The sequence below is a fragment of the Phyllobates terribilis genome, unplaced genomic scaffold (genome assembly GCF_046119375.1).
Source record: "Phyllobates terribilis strain yellow unplaced genomic scaffold, ASM4611937v1 Scaffold_1__5_contigs__length_1240528914, whole genome shotgun sequence".
In the NCBI taxonomy this organism is placed as follows: domain Eukaryota; kingdom Metazoa; phylum Chordata; class Amphibia; order Anura; family Dendrobatidae; genus Phyllobates; species Phyllobates terribilis.
Window position 1 is genome coordinate 1,013,292,880 of NW_027362761.1, and position 25,628 is coordinate 1,013,318,507.

The following is a 25,628-nucleotide window of genomic DNA, read 5'->3' on the forward strand; positions in this document are numbered from 1 at the left end:
TACCCGTAGTGTAGTTCACACTGAATCCATCACACCAGGGGTAGACACTAGGGACCAGTGTAGGTCAGTGACAACAAATGTACTACATAGATCGACCCGAAGTACTAAAGGTCAGTTCCCTGCCGGCTGGAGGAACTAAAGTGTATGTTATATATAGTTGTAACCGTTAAATAATCCTGAATATATATATTTGTTAAATTTATGGACAATTGGACCATAGGACTAGGTGTGGTCAGGACAATATTGAAAATAGTTAGTAAGTGGCCTTGAAAATAAACCGCAGGCATGGCCGAAGACCAGGCCCAACGACAGAGTGCCCTGAAGCCACGCCCAGGGACGATACACAAAGTGGGTTGAAGCGGTTCCCACCAGCCAAATTTCAATTATCCGGAAAAAGACAATCCCCGGATTGTGGCGTAAAGACTAAGCGCCGCAGTGACTGCTATAAATTTTTGGCTGGGTTTTTGTAATTTTTGACTTTGTAAACTATTTGTAATGTGAATTGTTAATTTTTAATTCAAAAAGGTATCCTCAGTCCGGGAGTACTGAAGTTAACTAGGGGGGAATGTGGTACCCCAGGGGTCTGGTTGCCACAGTGGCATTGCCTCCCTCACAAGAGGTGATGCCATGCCTGGAAGCAAGTAGGGGTCCCCTAGTCAGGTATACTAGCATGCAACACTTTCCTGGCTCCAGACCAGCAAGGGGAGCTCCTCCCCTTAGCAACTGGGATCTGGAGGCAGGGTTAGTTAGAGTTAGTGAGAGGAGTTGAATACAGGACAGCGAAGAGAAAAGACCTGGGGAGTGGAGCTGCACGGCAGTTCACCCCAGAGAGGAGCGTAGAAGAACCGGACATCGGAGTCCGAGGTTGTGGGGCACTGAAGGCCCAGCAGCAGAAACCGGAGGGCAGGAAACTGCAGGTCTACTGGCTCCATCAGACGCCCGGAGGCTCAGCAGCACATAGGGCCCAGCACCGCCACGTGGAAGCGACACTCCAGGAAGGCCCAAACTGCCTGCCATACGGGTGAGCACAAAGACATTTTACTCAGGGAAGAGGGCCACAGCACAGCTATAAGCAGCAGGGCCAAAGAGATTAGCGCAAAGGGAAGGCCTCCAACTTCACCTGGCGAGGTGGATTCCCAACTTGCTTCCAGGCCGCCCGAACCTCTACTACCAGCTAGTACCTGTGCCCCGGTCTGCCTAACCACCGCAAGTAAAGATAAGAGGAAACCGCTATTAAGTTGTGGACTGATTCTTAACTGCGCCATCCCCTGCACTACACTGCACAGCAACATCTATAACATCACCATTTCCTGCCCTGGAGCTAAGCTCTGCCTGTGGAGAGCTGAACCAACTCTGCTGCGTCATCATCAGCCTCAGAGGATCTGCACCGCAGCGACGGCCCCATATAGCCGCATACCACAGGTGGAGTCACGAATTATATGTATACACTACAGACCAAAAGTTTGGACATACCTTCTCATTTAAAGATTTTTCTGTATTTTCATTACTATGAAAATTGTACATTCACACTGAAGGCATCATAACTATGAATTAACACATGTGGAATTATATAGTTAACAAAAAAGTGTGTAACAACTGAAAATATGTCTTATATTCTAGGTTCTTCAAAGTAGCCACCTTTTGCTTTGATGACTGCTTTGTACACTCTTGGCATTCTCTTGATGAGCTTCAAGAGGTAGTCAACGGAAATGGTCTTCCAACAATCTTGAAGGAGTTCCCAGAGATGATTAGCAGGGAAGAGGGATCATTCAGGGGCACCAGCATTAGTGTTACAGTATCCTCCACCTTACACCCCCTCTTCTTCAAGCCGCAAAGGACTTTCTGCAGAAGAAGTAGAGCCAAACTCTTATTCATGTACTGCCACATTCTATCCAGTCCACTAGAACAAAGGCTACCTCTCTCACCTTCTTTATGATCATGATGCTTCTCACCACCAAGACATCCTCAGAGTATGATAAAGCAGGCGTAGTACCAGAAACATTGAATTGCGATGTCTTTCTTTGCCTGGCAACACCAGCTACCACCGTGGAAAATTCAAAGGCAAACTAAGGTCCTTCCTCCTGGTCGGTGGATAGTAGAGACTTGGAAGGTGCCTCCGCTTTGATGTTCTCTTTGTCCGACCACCTGAAAACTGAAGATACCTTCTCTGGATCCATCTTCAAACTGGTGTTCAAGAGCTTGAGGCTAGGAGGTTCCTGGGAACAGGTCATTGGAACAATCATTGGGACTGTGTGGATTTATCATCTCAGCTTCCCGTCTTTCGGAGACGTCAGCACACAACGAGCCGGTGACTAGCAGATCTGGAGGAGAAAATGGCGACACTGGCTGCCGAACTACACATTAGCAACCAAACACTTCTCATGAAACAAATGTCCCCAATGATGCACTTCACCAGACCTCCAGTCTATAACGGGCTCAGGAGTTCTCAGCCACCGAAGACCTAAGACAAGTGGATGAAATAAACCAGACAGCACATAGAAGGTGATGTTCTCTGTATACAAGGTTCCTATCTGGAGCTCTACTTGCTCCGAAACAACTTAACTGTTGTTGGATAGGACTTTTCCTTTGCAAGATAACACCCTCACCGGATTCTGGAGATGTAGGACGGGTATCTGATACCGATCAACCACGGATTGCAGCAAGAAATTCCCTGCCGAATCGGAGTCATCACAAGATACAGATGCAGTCAGAGTCATAGGTGGAGAGGGAATACTCTTACCAAGGCTAACCTCTTCTAAAGACCCAAGACTTTGGAGTTTTTGAACAAAGGACAAAGACAGATGGGATGTTCCACACAACCGCAGCAATAGCACAATCCCTTATCACGGCTGCGTTCCGGCTGCTGCTCATCCAGCCTAACATGGGTGACTTGCATGGCTTCAGTATGGGCAGCTGTTTCAAAAGGCTGGAGAACAAGCGGTCTCTGGAAGGACGGAGCCAGACATGACTGTTACCTCTCACTCGTCAACTCTCTGGTCGGCTCCTGAAAGCTGGAAAGGGAAGATGCAGCAGAAGACTCAATACTCGGCTCATCAAAGACCTTTAGGAAGGCCACCAGGAAGGCCTGAAGGTCCATGGTCACAGGATCCCCCCTCTCCCACAAGGGATTGAACCATGCTAGGGCCTCTTCTGCTAGATAAGACATAAGGAGTCCCAATTTAACCTGATCAGAGGGAAACTGATGGACCAATAACCCATGCTGCATGCACTGCTCTAGGAACCCACTGCACTGCTTAGGATTCGAGCATCCACTGTCTGCATACAAGACAATATTTTCTCATGCCGATGTCGCTGGCAGAACTCTTGATAAAACTCTGAGTGAGAAAGGCCATGGGGATCAGCGGGGTTCATGGCCTGAGGAAACTGGCCTGTGCCACAGGGCTGGGCTTACCTAGGAAGGGCGTAGCTAAGTGGCTACTTGGTTTTCAATGGAGCTCCTGATGGTGGAATAAGGCTTGAGCTGCAGGTAGCCACCAAGTACCATTCATAGGCAGTCACCGGTACTGCAGCTGCAGACTCCAGGGATCAGGATAGCAGACACGGACACGGGCTTGAAGTCACAGGCAGGACAGGATTCGGACTCCATTCAGATGACTCAGGTCCAGGGCAGATGCTGGTGTTGGCTCAAGTACCGCCAGAACGGTTTCAGATTCAGGTACCGCGGATGCGGCTTCAGTGTTCAGGCTCAGGTACTGCACAGAGTGATGTCAGGGTTCAGATGCTGCCAATGCGGCTTCAAGCTCAGGTACCGCAAGGAATGGTGTCAGGGTTCACTTGCTGTCAGTGCGGTTTCAGGCTCAGGTACTGCAGGGAGCAGTGTCAGGGTTCAGGTGCAGCTTTAGGGGGCAGATACCGCCAGTGCGGCTTAGGGAACAGGCTAGGGACAATACCACATGGGAAACTACAACAGGTTCGGGTTCAAGCCCTGGCCACACAGGCTCAGGCTATCGGGTTTCAGGCACTGGCAACACAAGGACTAGGGGTTCAGTTTCAGACCCTGGCCACACAAATATCAGGGGATCAGGATATGGCCCTGGCCGCACAAGGACCAGGGGTTTGGGTTCAGGCTACACAGGGAACTACACAGGAGACGGGAATAGGGACCTGGCAACTCACTGGTTGCACAAAAGCTCAGTAATGGGAGAACATTGGTCAGGCACCTCCCTACTAGGGAGGGTGTCTTTTATACAAGATGCCTCCCAGCTATTGACTGGGGGCATTTCCACAGTACGCCCACTGCCTCTTTAAGAACAAGTTAGCGCGCACGCACTAGGAGCAGGACAGGAAGCCAGAGATGGGGAGCTCACCCCGTGCGGCCGAGGTGGTATGTCGATGTCCCTGCATGGAAATGGAAAAGGGATCCTGCAGGGGCAACGGCATTAGTGTTACAGTATATATTGCTGGAGAAAGTGGAAGGTGATCAGATTTGAACAGATTTGTTCAACAGCAGTACAAGCTCTTTCTGGCCTAGAGGTGGCATGGCTCTAGGAGAGGGCACTTTTAACCCTATAGGGGAAGTAACACCTGTTTAGTAGTAGACCAAGCAATTGGTTGCCTAATCCATCTATCTTTTGTAGCAGTTCTACCCTGGTTACGTACCTGTAATTGAATGTAAGTCAGGAACTGTAAGATGCCCTGACAAACCATACTATTTATGGCATAAATAGTTTGATAACCTTGTATTAAATAAATAAAATCTCCCCTTTATGGTTACTTTTTGTATGCTTCTTTAAAGAGATTTTAAAGTAATTCTAGAATTCCACCAGTTGGCACATCCATAGCTTTTGGGGGATCAAACCAGATATAGACATAAGTGACTTCAATATGATTGTGTATATATCTGTGCTTACTTTCTTCCTAGAGTTAGCCTAGAGGTGTAAGGGTACTTGCCCACAATCAGGAATAGTAGCGTTTTGGATGCAGTGTATTTTTGCTGCATCCAAAACGCTGCTTACTTTAAAACACAGGTGACTATGCAGATTTTCCCGCAGCTAATGACAGTCTATTGGGGAAAATACGCAGCGCAGACGCTGTCTCCGCTACAGAAATTTACATGTTGTGGCTCGTAAACCCGCGCCGCGGGTGAGTTTATGCAGCGTTAAATAGAAGCACAGTGGCCATGGGATTTCTATAAATCCCATCCACTGTGTTTGCATTATAGAATGCAGCGTTTTGGATGCAGGGAAAATATGCTGTGTCCAAAATGCACTATTCCTGATCGTGGGCAGGTACCCTTAGAAAAGACCCCGAGAAAGCATACTTGAAATTTTTTAATGCACTTACCGTAAGTGTTTTTCACTGACATAATTGAAAGTCAGTGGAACAAAGCCTTTCTCAGCTCCTGATATCAAGCTCTAATAGGGAGAGAAGTTTTATTTCCCCCAAAGTTGATATCTTCTCCACTGTAGACATTAGGGTCTTTATCCCGTGACCCTTGTTAAATTATGGATGAGATTGTCATTGTATTGTCAGATATTATACTGTCTGTAGGAGTGAGATGGAAATGTTTCTTCTAGATGCCTGCAGAATCACTAACCTTCACACAGCTGTTGATCTGATCCCAGCCAAATCCTTTAGGGAATTAAGAAACCTGGATTGAAATAAATTAGATTTTTTAATTTATTAAATAAATTAAATATGAAATAATGGATAAGGTCAAGTTTACATGGTGTATTTAGGTATGGCAGAAGAGACATTTCCACAATCAAATAATCAAGGTAATAGGTAAATGGAGAATATAATATGTCACTTTCCTGTGTATGAGCTGCCATCTCTGCAACTACTGAGAAGCCAAAAGGGAAGATTTAGGTCTGAGTGTAAAATAAGACTCCCCGAATCATCACCATCACCCTCAAAAATGTTTTATGTCCCAGATGTATCAGGATGTAGTAAGGAAGCAAAAATCCAGTGTAACAATTACCACCATGAATATTGGAAAAAAAGAAAGTTAAATTTTGTCTGTTTTTTTTGCCTCCATATTGAACTTACTGTACTTTAGATACAGATTCTGTCATTTTAAAGTGAGCTGTTCATGTTAAATATGTCGTCAGATCTACATATAGTGTGTAATAAAGCAGAAAGAAGGGGAGCAAGCAGATTGATACCGTATATAGTTTTGTGGAAATATATTCAGTATACTTGTTTCTTATTCTTTAAATCCTTGTTCTTGCTATGCTTAGGAGTCCAGTGGGTGGAGTCCAGAGATATCTGTCACTGACAGAACAGTTTCACCTGATAAGCCATGTATGTTAGGTGTATTACTGAGGCTCAATATGAAGCTCAATAGATCAAATTTGCACATAACATATAAAGGTGTATAAAGAGATGTTTTATCTAGTATGGGGTTATAAATGTATACCAAAAGAAATACTAGATGAGCAAAAGTACACATATGATTACCAGTTAATCAAGTGGCTATAGGTACTTTGAAAACTAAAAATCCTATAAAAAATAGTACTTAGCCCAGTGTGAAATATAAATAATTTGTATTAATTGGCTAAGGGAGATAGCTAAATAGAGAGATACTGACATCCAGAAGTTCAACTGAATTGCAAAAGCCAAACGTCAACTGTGCATAAGGTAAATCAATAATAGGGAAGAAAGCTTGCTCCGAAATGCACGTTGGATGTGGTGCCATTCCAGCAGGATGATCATATATGGGTAAGCCTTATACTATTTCTTATTGATACATACTTTTCAATGTTCCCTTTGTAAGTCCAAGTATTATGTGTATTCCTACTGATGGGGATTTCCCTACTATAGATTTACCTTATGCACAGTTGACGTTTGGCTCTTGCAATTCAGTTACATTTCTGAATGTCAGTATCTCTCTATTTAGCTATCCCCTATAGCTAGTATTAACTAATGTGTGTATATATATATATATATATATATATATAACATGCAGAAATAGTGCTGTTGCAGAGTGTGACATGCAGAAGTAGTGCTGTTGCTTTAAAAGCATTCAGCAACTATTAGAAGTAACACAAGCACATGAGACAGGAAGTGTTGTGCTCCGAAAGCATTCAGCAACTAGAGGGGTTCACACAGTCGCAGGAGAAGGGTAGTGTTTTAGCAGCCCCAGGGGGATTGTGGGGAATTTGTTAACTGTCTGGCTGGAGCTGAAGAGAAAGGTGGCGTGTGTGTTCTGTATCTCACAGAAACGCCCCTGCAAGTGAAAAGGATTCAAGTCAGGAGTTAAGCTAAGCACAGGTCAGGTAGAGTTCCTGAACTAACAGTGCAGAGTACTGTCAGGCAGAAAAATAAGGACTGGAAGAAATAGTGTCACAGGGATCATCTCCGTCAGCAAACCCTCCACCCTCCTCCATCTCACTGTGCTGTAAGGAATTCTGTGTTCATTAATGTGCCTTTGCATTAGAACTGTGCTGTCCTGTACTACTGGGAAGACTGTGAACTGCTGAGGGTCAATACCCCTGTGTGCCTGAGAGAAACTTCACACATGGTCTATGGTCGCCCTGAGTAATGGTTCCCCCAGGATTCCAAAGAATTCATGTAACCTGTCTCTCCTCTATCAGAACCTAGTGGCGTGTGTGTAACATATATATATTGTGACAGAGTCACTGGTGTGATATACGAGGGGAGGTATGTGTCATTCAGGTTGCTCTCCTGGGTGAACTGAAACCTACTAAATTTATGCCAGCATGTTATATGCTGGGGGTTAACTCTCTTAAAGGGTGTGGTTTTATGGGAATGGCAAATAGGGTGGGAGGCCATTTCCCCTACCGCCCCTCAGGGTGTGGCAGAGCAAGGATTAAATGCTCAGTCACTATTGTTTCCTGTGTGTAGTGTGTGGTCTGGAGAGGGAAGTCTCTAGGCTGTGTTGGGCTGAAGCCAGAGAGCAACACCGAAAGACTGGTGTTGCTGAGACTACACTGTGCTACCTGCAATGGGCAGAGCCTCACTAGCTAAAGGACTCTGTTATAATTTATCTTTTGTTTTCCGTTAACACCGAGAGGGCCTGTTTATTTTTATGGGATGCTGCTGGAGTTTATGCCGCACAATAAACCTGCAGGAAGTTTTACCCGAACCGTGTGCCCTGTGTCTGCCTCTGGAGAGCCAAGCAAGTCGCTTTACCACAAGTGGTGTGAGAGTGTGGGCAAGATTCCAGGAACACGTGTACCTGCCACAGAGACAGAGAAATTCTGAACTATTGTAGGTCCTGCCCCACCTGCCAAATAACCACTCCCTCTTCTCACTTCCATAGTCCATTAGTTCCACTACCAGTGATAGAGATCCCCTTTGAGAGGATTGCTCTGGAGCTAGTAGGGCCCTTAGTCAAATCAGCCCGAGGCCACCAATACATTCTGGTGATCATGGACTATGCGACCCAGTATCCAGAAGTGGTACCGCTAAGGAACTTTTTGAGCAAATGCATAGCCAGGGAACTGGTTCATATATTTGCCAGGATCGGTCTGTCGAGGGAAATCCTAACGGATCAAGGGATCCCGTTCATGAGCAAGGTAATGAAGAAGCTGTGAAAGGTCCTCCAGATTAGCCTGCAGCGAACCTCTGTTTACCATCCGCAGACAGACGGCTTAGTATAGCGTTTTAATAAGACCCTGAAAGTGAAGCTCAATAAAGTTGTAGACAATGATGGACGTGAATGGGACTACCTGTTGCCGTTCCTGCTCTTCTCGGTAAGGGAGATGCCACAGGCCTCTACCGCCTTTTCTCCATTTGAGCTGCTGTATGGACGACATCCACGAGGTCTCCTGGACATAAGGAAACCTGGACGCTAAGGAAACCTGGGAAGCGGAGGTTACCCCACACCGGAGCATCATTGAACATGTCGCCCAGATGCAGGAAAGAATAGCAAAAGTGATGCCGATTGTGAAGGCGCACCTCCTCCAGGTGCAGGATGCCCAGGCAAGGGTCCATAACTGATTAGAAAGGCTGAGGCAGTTTCAGCCCGGGGACCATGTTTTAGTGCTAATCCCCACAGTCGAGAGCAAGTTCCTGGCTAAATGGCAAGGTTCGTACGAGGTGGTGGAGAAAGTCAGTGAAGTTAATTATAAAGTCCACCAGCCTGCCCGAAGAAAGCCGCACCAAGTGTACCATGTGAACTTGCTCAAGCCGTGGAGGGACCAGGAACCTTTGGAAACTCCTTGCCTGGGAGCTGCTCATGAAGGCAAGGTGGAAGAGGTCAGTATAGCAGAGACTCTATCGCTGGTCCAGAAGCAACAGTGTTGAGAACTACTACAGCGGAATTGAGAGCTGTTCTCAGAGTTGCCTGGGCATACTCAGGTGGTAGAGCATGACGTGCTAACAGAACCACGTGTAAGAGTGAATCTGAAGCCGTACCAAATTCCAGAAGTGCGCCAGGAAGTGATCTCGGTCGAAGGTGAAGAGGATGTTAGACCTCTGTGTGATAGAGGAGTCAAAGAGTGGGTGGTCGAGCCCAATCGTCCTCGTGACAAAACCCAATGGAGAGTGGAGGTTTTGTAATGACTACCGCCAGCTGAATGAGGTTTCCAAGTGTGACCCGATGCCCCGCGTCGATGAACTCATCGAGAGGCTTGGACCAGTGAGGTACATCACCACTCTTGACCTGACAAAGGGCTATTGGCAGATCCCCATGTCCCAGGCGGCCAAGGAGAAGATGGCTTTCTCGACACCTGATGGGTGCTTTCAATACACTCGGATGCCGTTCGGACTACAGGGGGCCCCGGCCACCTTCCAGAGGGCTATGGATCGGATCCTAACCCCACATAAGAAGTATGTCACAGCCTACATTGACGACATCATAGTTTTTAGCCCAGACTGGGCTAATCATCTACCTAAACTACAGGCCATTCTGGATGCTCTAAGGAAGGTGGGATTTACCATAAATCTGATGTGCCGTTGGGAAAGAGGAGGCCAAGTACTTGGGTTATGTTGTCAGGAGAGGCGAACTAAAGCCGCAAGTCAACAAAATGGAGGCAATCCAGACCTGGCCGCAACCGCTCTCCAAGAAGCAAGTAAGAGCATTCCTTGGAATGGTGGGATATTACCGGCGGTTTATCCCGAATGCTGCCATGATGGCCGCGCCACTGATGGATCTCCTAAAAGGCACCAGATCAACCATGGTGAAGTGGACAGAGGAAAAAGAGACCGAGTTTCAACAGCTTAAGCTACCACTTTAAGCAGCCGGTCCTGGTGGCACCAGACTTTAAGAAAGAGTTTGTGGTCCAGACAGACGCTTCAGAGGTTGGTCTAGGAATCGTACTCTCTCAAGAGATAAATGGAGAAGAACAGCTCATTCTCTATCTGAGCCGGAAGCTTTCGTTCTGCGAGAAGAACTACGCAATAGTAGAATAGGAGTGTTTAGCTCTAAAGTGGGCTGTAGATACACTGAGATACTACCTACTAGGCCGGAAGTTTAAGTTGGTGTCCTTACATGCCCCTTTGAAATGGTTGAGGGAAAAGAGGGGAAAAAATGCCCGGGTAACTAGATGGTTCCTAGGTCTTCAGGACTTTAACTTTCACGTGGAGCATAGACCTGGGAAGTTACACGGGAACGCGGATGCCCTTTCTAGAATTCCCTGCCTGGTATCGGAAGGTGCCCAAACTCCCGGCTTTGGGCAGAGGGGGGGAATATGTGACAGAGTCACTGGTGTGATAAACGAGGGGAGGTATGTGTCACGCAGGTTGCTCTCCTGTGTGAACTGAAACCTACTAAATTTCTGAAGGCTTGTTATATGCTGGGGGTTAACTCTCTTAAAGGGTGTGGTTTTATGGGAATGGCAAAGAGAACAGGAGGCCATTCCCCCTATCTCCCCTCAGGGTGTGGCAGAGCAAGGTTTAAATACTCAGTCACAATTGCTTCCTGTGTGTAGTGTGTGGTCTGGAGAGGGAAGTCTCCAGCCTGTGTTGGGCTGAAGCCAGAGAGCAACACCGAAGGATTGGTGTTGCTGAGACTACACTGTGCTACCTTCAGTGGGCAGAGCCTCACTCGCTAAAGGACTCTGTTATACTTTATTGTTTGTTTTCCCGTTAGCCTCGAAAGGGACTGTTTATTTTTATGGGGCGCTGTTGGAGTTTATGCCGCCCAATAAACCAGCAGGAAGTTTACCCGAACTGTGTGTCCTGTGTCTGCCTCTGTAGAGCCGAGCAAGTCGCTTTACCACAATACATATATATAGATATATATATATATATATATACACATAATAAAAAAAAATATATATATATATATATATATATATATATATACGGAATATATATATATCATTGACCCAGCTCTTTCCTGCTGGTTTGTCGCCCCACATGAGTTTCCTTCGCTATTTATCAAATAATTTCTTACTATTTCTTATAGGATCTTTACAATATGAAGCTCTTATACTCAATTCAAATTCTATAAAAAGGCCACCATCTGCCATATTATCTACATCGCGGTCAAAATTATTATGAAAATTGGATTTAAGTGTCCTAATGAAAATTGGATTTAAGTGTCCTAAAGATTTAATTTTTTGTTTTTCAAATAAACTCATGGATGGTATTGCGTCTCAGGGCTCTTTAGATCACTGAAATTAATGTCAAACAACTGTAAAAATTAGTTTGCCAGGTGAGCCCAATTAAAGAAAATCTACTTAAAGGGAATCTGTAAGCAGGTTTTTGCTATGTAGTCTGAAGACATCAGGAGATAGAGGCTGAGACACAGACTTCAGCAATGTATCATTTCTGAAGCTGTTTGCTGTTGTTTACTTACAATAAATGTTTTATCACCAGGGGATTATCACTGCCCAGACTAGTTCCACCATGCCAAGTCATAGACTAAGTCTCCTTCTCAGATAAGTCGCTCACTGTCAATAGACAATGAAAGCTGTGGTGTGGGTGGATTTAGCTTACTGAGCTCTTCATCATATTACATCTATGAACTCTGATTGTGTCACAACTGCTGCACCCAGGAAACTAAGTGATACATCATTGGAATCAGGGTCTCTTTTCGTACATTATGTTGCTTTCAGGTGAGGTAACAAAAACCTGGTGACAAATTCCCTTTAAGAACGATGTTCCACATTATTACGCAGGTGTATTGTAACGGGTTTATAATTTGTAAAATTGTTATGGATAAAAGAATTGATTTGCACTAAATAAGTGATCAATTATTATTTTACTTAAGAATTTAAAAGAAAATTACAATAAGAGTTTCAAACAAAGTAAAAGTAAAATGAAACAATAATTAAATCAATAAATGAGAGTAATTAAGATACTTAGCGTATAATAACAATCCTGGATGGTATGCGCAACTGACCCAAAATGAAAATAATGTTGGTTCTGGACGTCTCCAGATTCTGACAAATGCCTTCTCTTCTCTCTGTCTCTGTATGTAACTCCTCTCTCAATGTCCAAAACACCAATCTCCTCTCCCCAGAGTTCAGTCATCTTTTATATCTTAAAACATCCAATGTATCTCAGTTAAAAGCTTTAATCTTCCATGGCATGCCAGGGAGAAATCCTCTTAAACCAACAGATAAGATTTCACAAGATGACATCTCTGAGAAAATTTCTCATCCTTGAACAGCATAGGCCCTTTGTTAGAAAATATCAACAAATGACCGGTCATTTACATTTCTATGTTAAATAGGCCATCTGGTTTAACATTTCCGTATCAATGACCTTCTGCTGAACTCCCTGAAAATAAGAATATATATATATATCCTAATCAATTAAACTGAAACCATTAAAAAATACATATCTAGGATTATAGCAGGCCACAGATTTCAAGCAATATGGGAAAGAAAAAGCATCCCTATGCTGCTGAAAAGTGTGAAATAGTGCAATGCCTTGGAAAAGGTATGAAAACATTAGATATTTCACAAAAACGTAAGTGTGATCATCGTACTGTGGAGAGATTTGTGGCTGATACCGAGCACAAATGTTTTCATGCAGATAAAAGTATAATGAGGACGGTTTCTGACAAATTCATCAGATTAAGAGAGCAGCTGCTAAAATACAATTACAAAGCAGCAAACAGGTATTTGAAGCTGCTAGTGCCTCTGGAGTCCCGAAAACCTTAAGATGTAGGGTGCTCCACAGGCTTGCAGTTGTGCATAAACCTGCTATTCGGCCACCCCTAAGCAGTGCTCACAGGCAGAAGTGGTTGCAGTGAAGACAGACATATATGAAGACTCATTTTAAAACAGTCTTGTTTACTGATGAGTGCCATGCAACCCTGGATGGTCCAGATGGATGGAGTAGTGGATGGTTGGTGGATGGCCATCATGTCCCAACAAGGCTGCAACAGCAGCAGGCAGGTGGCGGAGTCATTTTTGGGCCGGAATCATGGAGAGAGAGCTGGTGGGTCCCTTTAGGGTCCCCGAAGATGTGAAAATGACCTCGACAAAGTATATAGAGTTTCTGACTGACCACTTTCTTCAATGGTACAAAAAGAAGAACTGTGCCATCCGTAGCAAAATCATCTTCATGCATGACAATGCATCATCTCATACTGCAAAGAATACCTCTAAGTCATTGGCTACTATGGGCATAAAAGGAGAAAAACTCATGGTGTGGCCACCATGCTCCCCTGACCTCAACCCTATTGAGAACCTTTGGAGTATCCTCAAGCAAAAGACTTATGAAAGTGGGAGGCAGCTCACATGAAAACAGCAGCTATGGGAGGCTATTCTGACATCCTGCAAAGAAATTCAAGAAGAAACTATCCAAAAACTTACAATTTCAATGGGTGCAAGAATTGTAAAGGTGATATCAAAGAAGAGGTCCTAGGTTAACATGTAACTTGGCTTGGTTAAGATGTTTTTTTATTGAAAACGCTTTTGATTCCTGTAAATTTGACCTCTTAATGCTGCAAATTCAACAAATGACCATTTTCAGTTCTTTACAACCTATAAAATGTTTGGAAATTCAGTCACTCAGGGACTAGCCCAGGAGTGACTGCTAGATGTAAATACTAAGCCCATGATCATGGCAAAGAAACAACCTCATATGAGAGTTACGGCTATCTTTGTAATTTATAAGACAATTTATTTGTAACTGAATTTTTTTTATTTAATTGAAATCATTATTTTATTATTTTCATTGCATTATACAGGTTTTCAACAAACAATCATGGACTTTGGAGGTCTAAACCCAGAGGAAGATGCAATACATAAAGATGGTAAAACATTTTCGGTTAATACTGAAAATTTTGAAGAAAAAGAGTCATCTGATATCGGAAAACCCATTGACCTCAGTGTCCCTGACACCAGCACAAAGAAAAAGGAGGAACATTCAGGTACAGTGAGGTCACGTTACTGGTTGATAAAATTATCATACAGTGAAATGAAATGTATTGTCAGAAAATCACATACAGTATGTTAAATGCAAATATTTATATATAATATGTTATGTCTTTGTACATTTCCATAGTCTACTTTTGACATGTTTTAAAATAGCCTCAATTGTCTAGAGAAGTGTAGCCAGTTTTTTTCAGATGATTTTCCTGTACAAACCGAGTTAAAAAAAAAACATTAAAAAAAATGGGAATGATAGCAGAGGTATGGAGTCAGATCACCTGACATTACATTATGCTGCCATGTTCACTTCTATAAATACTATAGGACCAATTCCGCAACGCTTTTACGCAAGAAAAGTGGCATAAAAGCTTTGGAAAGTAGCAAAATATTTGCACAACGCAGAGTTACACAGAAATTTAGCAAATTTTGACGTTTTCATGATAATTTGAAATTTGGCATTGAGGGAACTGAGGTTGGATTACACACGTCTGTCCAATTTATAAAAAATGCGGATGTTTTGTACACCACAAATGCTACTCCAATCTCTGGATGGAGGCATATGCCATTAAGATTTTTGCTACCTCATTTGAGAGCAGAACAATGTTGGAAAAGATACAGATTCCAACAATGTATAACTTAGTTTACTGGGTGCAGCATGTATGACTAGTGATGGGTGAGCACTAAAATGCTCGGGTAATCGTTGTTCGGGTTGAGCAAATTGGAATGCTCGAGTGCTCAGACGGCGTAACGAGTCCAATGTAAGTCTATGGGAAACTCGAGCATTTTTCCTGCAGCTTCCCCCGGCGGTCTGCATAAGGCCTAAAAATTGCCCAAATCGATGGGAACTGTGCTCAAATGACATGGGAACAGCATGGGGAAGACCCCTGAAAGCATTTCTTACTCCCAGGTCACTTCTGTCAACAACGTTGTCAGAGGTATTACGCCACTTTTACGGACTCACAAGAAAACATACAAAAACGAAAACAAAATGGATTTTCCTGGGAAATATGTTAAGGAACATCCTTTCCAGGGTAATGACTTGTATATAAGGCAAAATAAATAACCAAAAACAAAAATACTCCTCCACACCTTGGGCTATGTTCACACGTAGCATTTTTGATACGTTTTTGAACTTTTGCTTTGGTTTCAACCGTGACAAATGCATTCACCGGGAAATGTAATTTTAACATTTTACAACCTTATCTGGCCATGTGGTGTGTGACACATCATCAGACACATTCTATTTCATTTATGATGGAGGGACTCTGAAAGTCACAAAGCCTATTTTAATAGGGCCATCAGGCGGCCCTTACTATTCTTAAAGGGCCAGCAGTCGGCCCTCGCTATTGTAAGAGAGCCATCAGCCGGCTATGCTTTGTTGTTCCCATTATTAACGAGTGGGCCTCCTATACTGTTATGGCGTATGCAGTGACTGCAATGGCTGCCAAAAATTTGGAGGAACTCCAATGTTCCTTGCAAGAGACGTAGAGGTCGGAGGGCCTCCTGCAAAAAATTCTCCCATTATTAGAAAGTGGGTGTCCCATAGTAGTTGCCTCCTACCGAAGCCGTGAGGTGAAACGTGCGTTAAGGCGCTTGTTTGACCGCTTTGTCTAGCCCCAGGTTCTCCATCATGACTCAAGGTATTTGAACATAGCCGGCATTTGTTCTACCATTCAGTAAACTGTGTCATCATTACTAGACGATTATATGGTATGCTGGTATGCTTGTATTGTAATAGTCCATACATCTCCTGCATTTAGTTGGCACATGCTGGACTATGTTCAACTGCCTTGTGATACTTATTTATCTGCAAGTCCACTTATAGCTGCTATGTGACATTCATTCATTTATAACTTTATGTACACTAGGACTTGCTGGGTGTTCACTATATCAGCTGTGTTCTATCCACTCGTATTACAGTCTATGGGGCACTTATAGTACCAGGGACCATCAGTGTGTTCCTTATTGTCACTTGTTGGGATTCTGTATTTTGTATCCCACTATGGTTTTAGCTGTTTCTCTCCCAACACTTATCATGTGATGTCTTTACTTATATATTTTTTTGTACTTAATAAAATTATAGTGTATTTTTCATATCTCCTATGTGTCTGGGGTTCTGTTTGATATGCTGATGATTCAAATAATTATTTTCATGATACCCGTTAGACTTTTAGGTTAGTTCTTTTTTAGTTTTCGGAGACAGCATTTCACAATTGGTGATCTGTCTTGTAGGTTATTGTCTCATAAGGGTTGCCGTGATGTGGCGGGATAGCTTTTACATTATTTTGAGCAAAATTATGTTAACTAAATACCCTTTATTATTTATCATTATTTTTGCACTGTGCGATTTATCCATTTACTTCCAGTTATTTGGGTATTTTGCTTGTCTTTGGTTTTTCTCTGACCAAGTAGTTGCCTATGCAGTGAAGCAACGGCTGCCAAAAATTTGGAGGAACTCCAATGCCCCTTGCAAGAGACGTAGAAGTCAGAGAGCCTCCTTAAAACAATGTTCCCATTATTAGGAAGTGGGTCTCCCATAGTGTTTGCCTATGCAGTGAAGCAAAGGCTGCCAAAAATTTGGAGGAACTCCAATGTCCCTGGCAAGAGACATAGAGGTCGGAGGGCCTCCTGCAAAAAATGCTCCCATTATTAAGAAGTGGGTCTCCCATAGTGTTTGCCTATGCAGTGAAGCAATGGCTGCCAAAAATTTTGAGGAACTCCAATGCCCCTTGCAAGAGACGTAGAGGTCAAGGGCCTTCTGCAAAAAATGCTCCCATTATTAGGAAATGTGTCTCCCATAATGCTTGCCTATGCAGTGAAGCAATGACTGCTAAAAATTTGGAGGAACTCCAATGCTCCTTGCAAGAGATGTAGATATGTACTTGATATGGTACATATGGTGGTGATATGGTGGTGGAGGATGAGGATGCGGAGAAGGAGGAGGACAAGAGCAAATGGACAAAATGAGGAAGCGTATACCCATGTCTGGGTGTGAAGACAGAGGTGCATGGAAATAGAGTTAGACCTTCCCAAAAAAAGACACTGTATTTGAGTTTATGTTACACTGCTATCATTCGGTGATGTTGAGAAGTCTGACCCAATCCAGCCCTTGTTCATTTTTATACGAGTCAGCCTATCAGCATTTTCAGTTGACAGGCGAATGCGCCTATCGGTTATAATTCCACCGGCGGCACTAAAAATCCGCTCTGACAAAATGCTAGCGGCAGGGCAGGCCAGGACCTCCAAGGCATAGAGAGCCAGTTCATGCCATGTGTCCAGCTTGGATACCCAATAATTAAAAGGCACAGAGGAATCACGGAGGACGTTGGTACAGTCGGCGAGGTACTCCCTCACCATCTTCCGAAACTTTGCACTCCTTGTGAGAGTACCCCTGCCTCAGGACCTGTGCGATAGGAGGATCTGAGAAAACTGTCCCAGAACGTTGACAGTGTTCCCCTGCCTCTGCTCGATTGCATTTTTGGCTCTCTCGCCTGTACTCCTTGGTTGTCCAACGAACTGTGACCTCTGCCACCAGCGTTTCCAGATGGGAATTTTTTCACTAATTCCGCAACAAGGGCCTTCCCGTACTGCCCCATTTTATTAGGCCTGTCCTGCAAAGGAATAAGAGACATAAAGTTCTCCCTGTAGCGTGGGTCTAGAAGCGTCACCAAGCAGGAATGACTGTCACCCAAAATTTGTACAACGCGAGGGTCATGGGAAAGGCAACTTAACATAAGCTCAGCCATGTGTGCCAGACTGCAACGAGGCAAGAATTCCATGTCCTCACAAGGAGTACGACTGACCATGCTCTCTTCCTCATCATGCTCCTCCTCCTTGTCCTCAGGCCATCCAAGCTGAACAGACGGTATGACAGTTGTGCAGGTAGTACCGTCTATAGCGCTGGAAACTAGCTCCTGTTCTTCCTCCTCCTCTTCCTCATTGTCACCCAATCCATGTTGGGATGAGATAAGGCTGGGCTGTGTGTTATCACCTTGTATGGTTCCTTACTCCATCTCATCATGCTCCGACTGCAATGCATCCTCTTTAATTGAGAGCAGAGAGCGTTTCAGAAGACAGAGAAGGGGGATGGTGACGCTAATTATGGCATCATCGTGGCCACCATCTTGGTGGAGTCCTCAAAGTTTCGGAGGATGGTACATATGTCTGACATCCATGTCCACTTCTGAGGTTTTATGTGTGGAGTCTGACCTGAAAACTGACGGCCTTGTTAATGCTCGTAGTTAACAACTGCCCTCTTCTGCTCACAAATCCTTGCCAACGTCTGCAATGTAGGGTTCCAACGAGTGGGGACATCGCAGATCAGTCGGTGAGCTAGAAGCCGCAAATGCTGCTGAAGCACGGCAAGAGCGGCGGAAGCTGTAGCTGACTTTCTAAAATGGGCACACAGGTGGCGTACTTTGACATGCATATACGACAGATCCGGGTAGGTTTTGAGAAACCACTGAACCACGAGGTTAAGCACATGGGCCAGGCAGGGTACATGTGTGGGGCTCTCCTCGCCTCAGAGCCGCCACCAGGTTCTGGCCAATGTTACACACGACCATGCCTGGCTGTAGGTTCAGCAGTGTCAGACACAGATCTGCCTGCTCTTATAGAGCTGTCCACAACTCTTCAGAATTGTGCGGTTTGTCACCTAAGCATATTAGCTTCAGCACAGCATGTTGTAGCTTGGCCAAGGCTGTGATGCAGTGCTTCCAGCTTGTGACTAATGTGGTCATTTTGGAGATGGAGGCTGAAGTGGAGGAGGAGGATGAGGTGCAGTAGCTGTAGAATGTGGGGGCAAGCCTGATTTACCCAGGGCCCGCAATCCTCAGTGTCGGGAGAACGTGTTCCGTCCCAAGGTCCGACTGGGTCCCGGCTTTCACTATGTTAACTCAGTGTGCCGTCAGCAAAATGTACCATCCCTGCCCACAAGCACATGTCCATGTGTCCGTGGTTAAGTGGACTTTCCCAGTAACTGTATTGTTGAGGGCATGGCTAATGCTGTGGGACACGTGCTTGAGTAATGTGAGGATGGCACACCGGGAGAAATAGTGGCGGCTGGGGACTGAGTACCGAGGGACGACTGCCGCCATCAGATTGCGGAAAGCTTCCGTCTCCACGAGCCTAAAAGGCAACATTTCAAGCGCAAGGATTTGCGAAATGTGTGAATTTAGTAGTGTGGCCTGTGGGGCGTTAGCTGCGTATTTGCGCTTGCGTTCCAAGGACTAGGGTATAGATAACTGAACGCTGCGTTGGGACAAGGACGTGGACGGGCTTGCTGATGGTGCTTGTTGAGAGTGTTCAATGACAGGTGCAGGGTGAGAGGCATCTTGCCATGCACCATGGACAGGGGATTGGCATGCATGCACAACAGCGGAAGAAGCAGTGGTGTCAACCGCAGACACTGTTGCTGGACCCTGGGGTTCGGCCCACTTAGTCGGGTGCTTTGCTGCCATGTGCCTGATCATGCTGGTGGTGGTCAGGCTGGTAGTTTTGCTATCCCTGCTGATGCTGGCCTGGCAGGTGGTGCAAATGGCCTTTTTGGGGTTATCGGCAGAGTCTTTAAAAAACAACAAGACTCGGGAAGAGCTAACTGTTGTACTGGCAACTTCCGTCGTGTTGGCGTTACGAGGAACGCTTTCCCGCCTTGTGTCTGCGGCCACCACACTGCTTCTTCTTGCCTGTTGTGGTGCTACGCCTCCCTCCCCCTGTGTGCTGCTGTCCTCGCTCTGCATGTTCCCCTGCCAGGTTGGGTCAGTTACTATATCATCCACCACCTCATCTTCCACTTCCTCACTCTGGTCCTCCTCCTGACTTTCTGGCAATTGTGTCTCATCATCTTCCACCTCTTGTGACAGTTTCCCACCGTCGCCTTCGTGTGACCGTGGCTGCTCAAATATTTGGGCATCGCTATATGCGATCTCCTCTTGCCCCGCTTCAAGTGGACCGGGCGAATCTATAAATGGAAAAGTGAACAGTTCTTCGGAGTGTCCAAGTGTGGGATCAGTTGTCTCTGGGCACTCGGCATGGTGGGAGGAAGGAGGATCAGGATGAGGAATATGCAGTCCAGACTCACGGCTACTGAGACTTGACCGTGTGGAAGACAGGGTGGTGGTGGTGGCTAAGTGACTGAAAGCATTATCTGCTATACAACCAACAACCTTTTCACACTGCTCTGTATTCAATACTGGTGTTCTGTGGTCCCCTATTAATTGGAACAGGAAGGTCAAGCGATAAGATATGCGTGTTTGTTCTGGCACAATTTAAGCTTGCACACGGCCTCGGCCTCTGCATGCACCATCACCATCACGTCCATTACCCCGTTCCTTGCCACGCGCCTTGCCCATTTTAAATGGAGGATAACATTTTCCACGTTTACTACAAGGATGGATTTGAACCGCAGTGATATGTGATGCGTGTGACAGAAAACCACATTTTTAAATAGTTGGCCTGTAGGCTACTATTTTTCACAGTGACCTGGTGTCAATAACTTCTCTGACATACTGCAACAAAATTGAAATGGAGGCCAGAAATGGCTGAATTTGGAGCGAACTTATATTTGATAAGTGTGACGGAAAACCACAGTTTTAAATAATTGGCCTGTAGGTTACTATTTTTCACAGCAACCTCGTGTCAATTACGTCACTGACACACTGCAACAAAATTGAAATGGTACTCGCCAGAGCATCACACTACTCGGGATGTTCGGCGAGCACCGAGCATTTCCGGGTTACTCGGGCAGGAGTTCGGGTCTCCGCCCTGCATGTTTGGCGCTCTTTACAGAGCAAATGAACATGCAGAGATTGCCAGCCAGTCACTGTAATGCCTTAGCCATGTTGTTTGTGGGCATTACAGTGATTGGCTGGCCGCACAGGGTCACGTCGAGTATTTAAAACCGGGCGCCGCCATCATGGACACAGTTGCTCCGGATTAGACAGTGTAGGGACAGCGCTGCTGAGCTAGGGAGAGATTTTTCCTGCAAAATAGTTAGTGTAGGGTCTGTAAAGGCTGCAAGAACAAACAAACAGTCCTTCTCAGGACTAATATCCATCCCAGATATCAGGCAGGCAGGCTGTATAGGAGACGCAGTGGTTATACCAGCAAACGCTGCATTACAGTCCTGTGTGCTCCTGTTTCTGAAATTGCTCCAGGTCTCGGGGGCCAGTAAAAATCCTTTTTTTTCATCTAAATCCTCTTTTTTTTTTCCTCCTTCACACTGTACAAATACCCGTCTTATTAACCTATTGCTGTCGTCCCCCCCCAAAAAAAAAAAAAAAAGTGTGTCTCTGATTTTTCAGACACAAATATATCTGTTGAAAAGAGTCTGGTATAGGCTACAGAAACAGAAGTGTGGTTTTGCAGTTCCACGGGTCAAATCTCTGTATTATCCATTTTTGGGCCTTTTGTATCTAAAAAAAAAAACAGTTTGAGTGTGTCGCTCACTGTTCAGCCGCAAATCTATATATTTAAAAAAGTCTGGTATACACACCAGTAAATTAAAACTGTGGTTTTGCTGTTCCACGTTAAAAAATCTCTATTACCCTGTTTTTCGCATTTTTTGCCTTCAAAAGAAACAGTAGTGTCTCCTGACTGTTCTGACACAAAAATATATCTGTTGAAAATAGTCTGTTGTAGGCCCGACAAATCCCAGTGTGGTTTTGCAGTTCCACAGGTCAAATCTCTGTAGTATCCAGTTTTGGGCCCTTTGTATCTAAAAAAAACAGTTTGAGCGTGTCGCTCACTGTTCAGCCGCAAATATATATATTTAAAATTTTAGGGTATACCCCAGTAAACAATAACTGTGGTTTTGCCATTCCACGGTAAAAAATCTCTATTATTCAGGTTTTGGTATTTTTTCCGTAAAGAAAAACATTAATAGTTTATCCCTGATTGTTCTGATTGTTTAAAAGAGTCGGGTGTAGGCCAGAGAAATAGAACTGTGGTTTTCCTCTTCCACGGTTCTAATCTCCTTTTTATTACCCTTTTTCCATTGATAGTGCGAGTGTAAGCTATTTTACTTGCTTTACAATGGGCAAGGCGCGTGGCAAGTGACGTGGAAGTGGACGTTCTGGTGATGGTGCGTGCAGAGGACGGAGCCGTGGCCAAAGTGAAAATGTGCCACAACCAACAGCCACATCTTCTCGCTCCCACTTCTTGACAGAATTACTAGGGAAGCACAGAACAACACCAGTATTGCAAACTGATCAGGGTGAACAGGTTATTAATTGGATAGCAGATAATACTTCCAGTTACCTGAGCACCACCACCTCCGGTCTGTCTTCCACACGGTCAAATGTTAGTAGCCGTGAGTCTCGACCGCATACTCCTCCTCACCCTGATGCTCCTTCCTCCCACCATGCCGAGTGTCGTCAGACAGCAACTGATCCCACACTTGGATACTCTGAAGAGCTGTTCACTGGTCCATTTCCATATTTGTGCCCCTCACCTGCTCCGCTTGAAGTGGTGGAAGAGGAGATCCCATGTAGCGATGCTCAAATATTTGAACAGCCACGGACACAGGAAGTCGACGCTGGCAATTTGTCACAAGAGGTGGACGATGACGAGACACAATTGCCAGGAAGTGAGGAGGAGGATCGTGGTGCGCAAGTGGAAGAGGAGGAGGTGGTGGATGATCTGGTAACTGACCCAACGAGGCAGGAGGACATGCAGAGTGAGGCCAGCAGCACACAGGGGGAGGGAGGCAGAGTATCCCAACAGGCAGGAAGAAGCAGTGTGGTGGCCGCAGAGAGAAGGCGGCCAACCGTTTCCCGTAACACCAACACGAGGGACGTTGCCAGTACAAGCGGTAGGTCTTCCAGAGTCTGGAATTTTTTTAAAGACTCTGCTGATAACCCCAAAAAGGCCATTTGTACCACCTGCCATGCCGGCATCAGCAGGGGTGACAAAACTACCAGCCTGACCACCACCAGCATGATCAGGCACATGGCAGCAAAGCACCCGACTTTGTGGGGCGAACCCCAGGGTCCACGACCAGTGTCAGCGGGTGTCACCACTGCTTCTTCCGCTGTTGTTGCAATAGAACCCCCTTTTGTGTGTGCAAGGCAATCCCCTGTCCATACTGCATGTAAAGATGCCCCCCCTCAGTCTTCACTTGTTATGGCAGTTTCTCAAGAAACAGCATCAACGTCCACGTCCACGTCCCACCGCAGCGTTCAATTGTCCATATCCCAGACCTTTGAACGAAAGCGGAAATTCGCAGCAAAAGCCCCACAGGCCACAGTCCTAAATTCGCACATTTCACGACTGCTTGCGTTGGAAATGCTGCCTTTTAGGCTGGTGGAGACGGTATCCTTCCGCAACCTTATGGCGGCGGCCATCCCTCGGTACTCGGTCCCCAGTCGACACTATTTTGCCCGGTGTGCCATCACCGCACTACACAAGCACGTGTCCCAAAACATCTGCCGTGCCCTCAACAACGCAGTTACTGGGAGAGTCCACCTGACAACGGACACGTGGACAAGTGCTTGTGGCCAGGAACGGTACATCTCCCTGACAGCACACTGGGTAAACATAGTGGAAGCCGGGACCCAGTCGGACCTTGGGACGGAACACATACTCCCCACACCGAGGATTACGGGCCCTATGTCAGTGAGAGTTGCCCCCACAGTGTACAGCTCCTGCGCATCATCCTCCTCCTCCTCCTCATGCTCAGCCTCCATCTCGGATACCACCACATCAGTTACAAGCTGGAAGCACTGCAGTACTGCCTCCGCCAAGCAGCAACAGGCTGTGCTGAAACTCATAAGCTTAGGTGATAAACCTCACACTGCTTGTGAGTTGTGGACAGCTGTGAAAGAGCAGGCAGATCTGTGGCTGAGACCGCTGAACCTACATCCAGGCATGGTCGTGTGTGACAATGGCCGTAACCTGGTGGTGGCTCTGATGCGAGGCGAGATCACACACGTACCATGCCTGGCTCATGTGCTTAACCTCGTGGTTCAGCGGTTTCTTAAATCGTACCCTGAGTTGCCAGATCTGCTCGTGAAAGTACGCCGCCTGTCAGCTCATTTTCGTAAGTCGGCTACAGCTTCCGCTGCCCTTGCTGTGTTGCAGCAGCGTTTGCAGCTTCCGGCACACCGACTGGTGTGTGATGTCCCCACACGTTGGAACTCTACCCTCCACATGTTGCTAAGGATTTGTGAGCAGAAGAGAGCAGTTGTGGAGTACCATCTGCAACAAGGCCATCGATATTCAGGTCAGACTCCACACATAAGACCTCAGGAGTGGACCTGGATGTCTGACATATGTACCATCCTGACAAACTTTGAGGAGGCCACCAAGATGGTGAGTGGCGATGACGCCATCATTAGTGTCAGCATCCCACTTGTCTGTCTTTTGCAACGCTCTCTGCAGAGAATTAAAGAGGAGGCATTGCAGCCAGAGTATGATGAGATGGATCAAGAAGCCGTAGCGGGAGATTACATACAGCCCAGCCTCATCTCATCCCAACGTGCATTGGGGGACAATGAGGGAGAGGAGGAGGAGGAAGAACAGGAGCGGGAATCATGCGCTGTAGACGGTAGTACCTCCACAACTGTCAGGCCGTCAGTTCAGCGTGGGTGGCCTGAGGACGGGGGGGGGGGGAGGAGGAGGAGAGCATGGTCAGTCGTCATCTTGGTGAGGACACGGAAATCTTGCCCGTTACCAGTCTGGCACGCATGGCTGACTTTATGTTACGCTGCCTTAACAGTAACCCTCGCGTTGTCAAAATGTTGGGTGACAGTCATTACTGGTTGGTGACACTTGTAGACCCCCGCTACAAGGAGAACTTTCACTCTCTTATTCCTGAGGTGGAGGGGTCTACAAAAATGGGGCAGTACCAGAAGGCCATTGCTGCAGAACTGTTAAAAAAATTCCCATCTGAACATGCTAGCGGCAGAGGTCACAGTTCGTTGTTGCCCAGCCAAGGCGCGTACATGCGAGAGAGACGCAACTCCAATCCAGCAGAGGCAGGGGAACACTGTCAACGTTCTGGGACAGTTTTCTCACACCCTCCATTCGGACAGACCCTGAGGTGCGGGGTACTCTCACAAGGAGTGGAAAGTTTAAAAAGATGGTGAGGGAGTACCTTGCCGACCGTACCAGCATCCTCCGTGATTCCTCTGTGCCTTTTAATTATTGGGTATCCAAGCTGGACACTTGGAATGAACTCGCTCTGTACGCCTTGGAAGTCATGGCCTGCCCTGCCGCTAGCGTGTTATCGGAGCGTGTTTTTAGTGCCGCTGGGGGAATTATAACTGATAAGCGCACTTGCCTGTCAACTGACAATGCTGACAAGCTGACCCTTATAAATGAACAAGGGCTGGATTGGGCCAGACTTCTCATCACCACCAAATGACAGCAGAG

General features: G+C 45.8%; 1 protein-coding gene and 1 long non-coding RNA gene across 5 annotated transcripts in view; one reads left to right on the forward strand and one right to left on the reverse strand.

The window, feature by feature from the left end:
• Window positions 1–25,628, forward strand: part of LOC141157210 (probable ATP-dependent RNA helicase DDX60) — a 1,123,923-nt gene that overhangs the window by 83,089 nt on the left and 1,015,206 nt on the right. For all 4 annotated transcript variants that reach the window (XM_073644228.1, XM_073644203.1, XM_073644220.1 and 1 more), the window contains one exon: window positions 14,075–14,257. In XM_073644228.1, the coding sequence (XP_073500329.1) occupies window positions 14,075–14,257 (183 nt within the window). The remainder of the gene's footprint in view (window positions 1–14,074; window positions 14,258–25,628) is intronic.
• The window catches only part of LOC141157231 (uncharacterized), a 152,070-nt gene that overhangs the window by 76,211 nt on the left and 50,231 nt on the right, over window positions 1–25,628 (reverse strand). Inside the window, exon 2 of the long non-coding RNA XR_012247770.1 lies at window positions 5,558–5,611. This is a non-coding gene — a long non-coding RNA (uncharacterized lncRNA). The remainder of the gene's footprint in view (window positions 1–5,557; window positions 5,612–25,628) is intronic.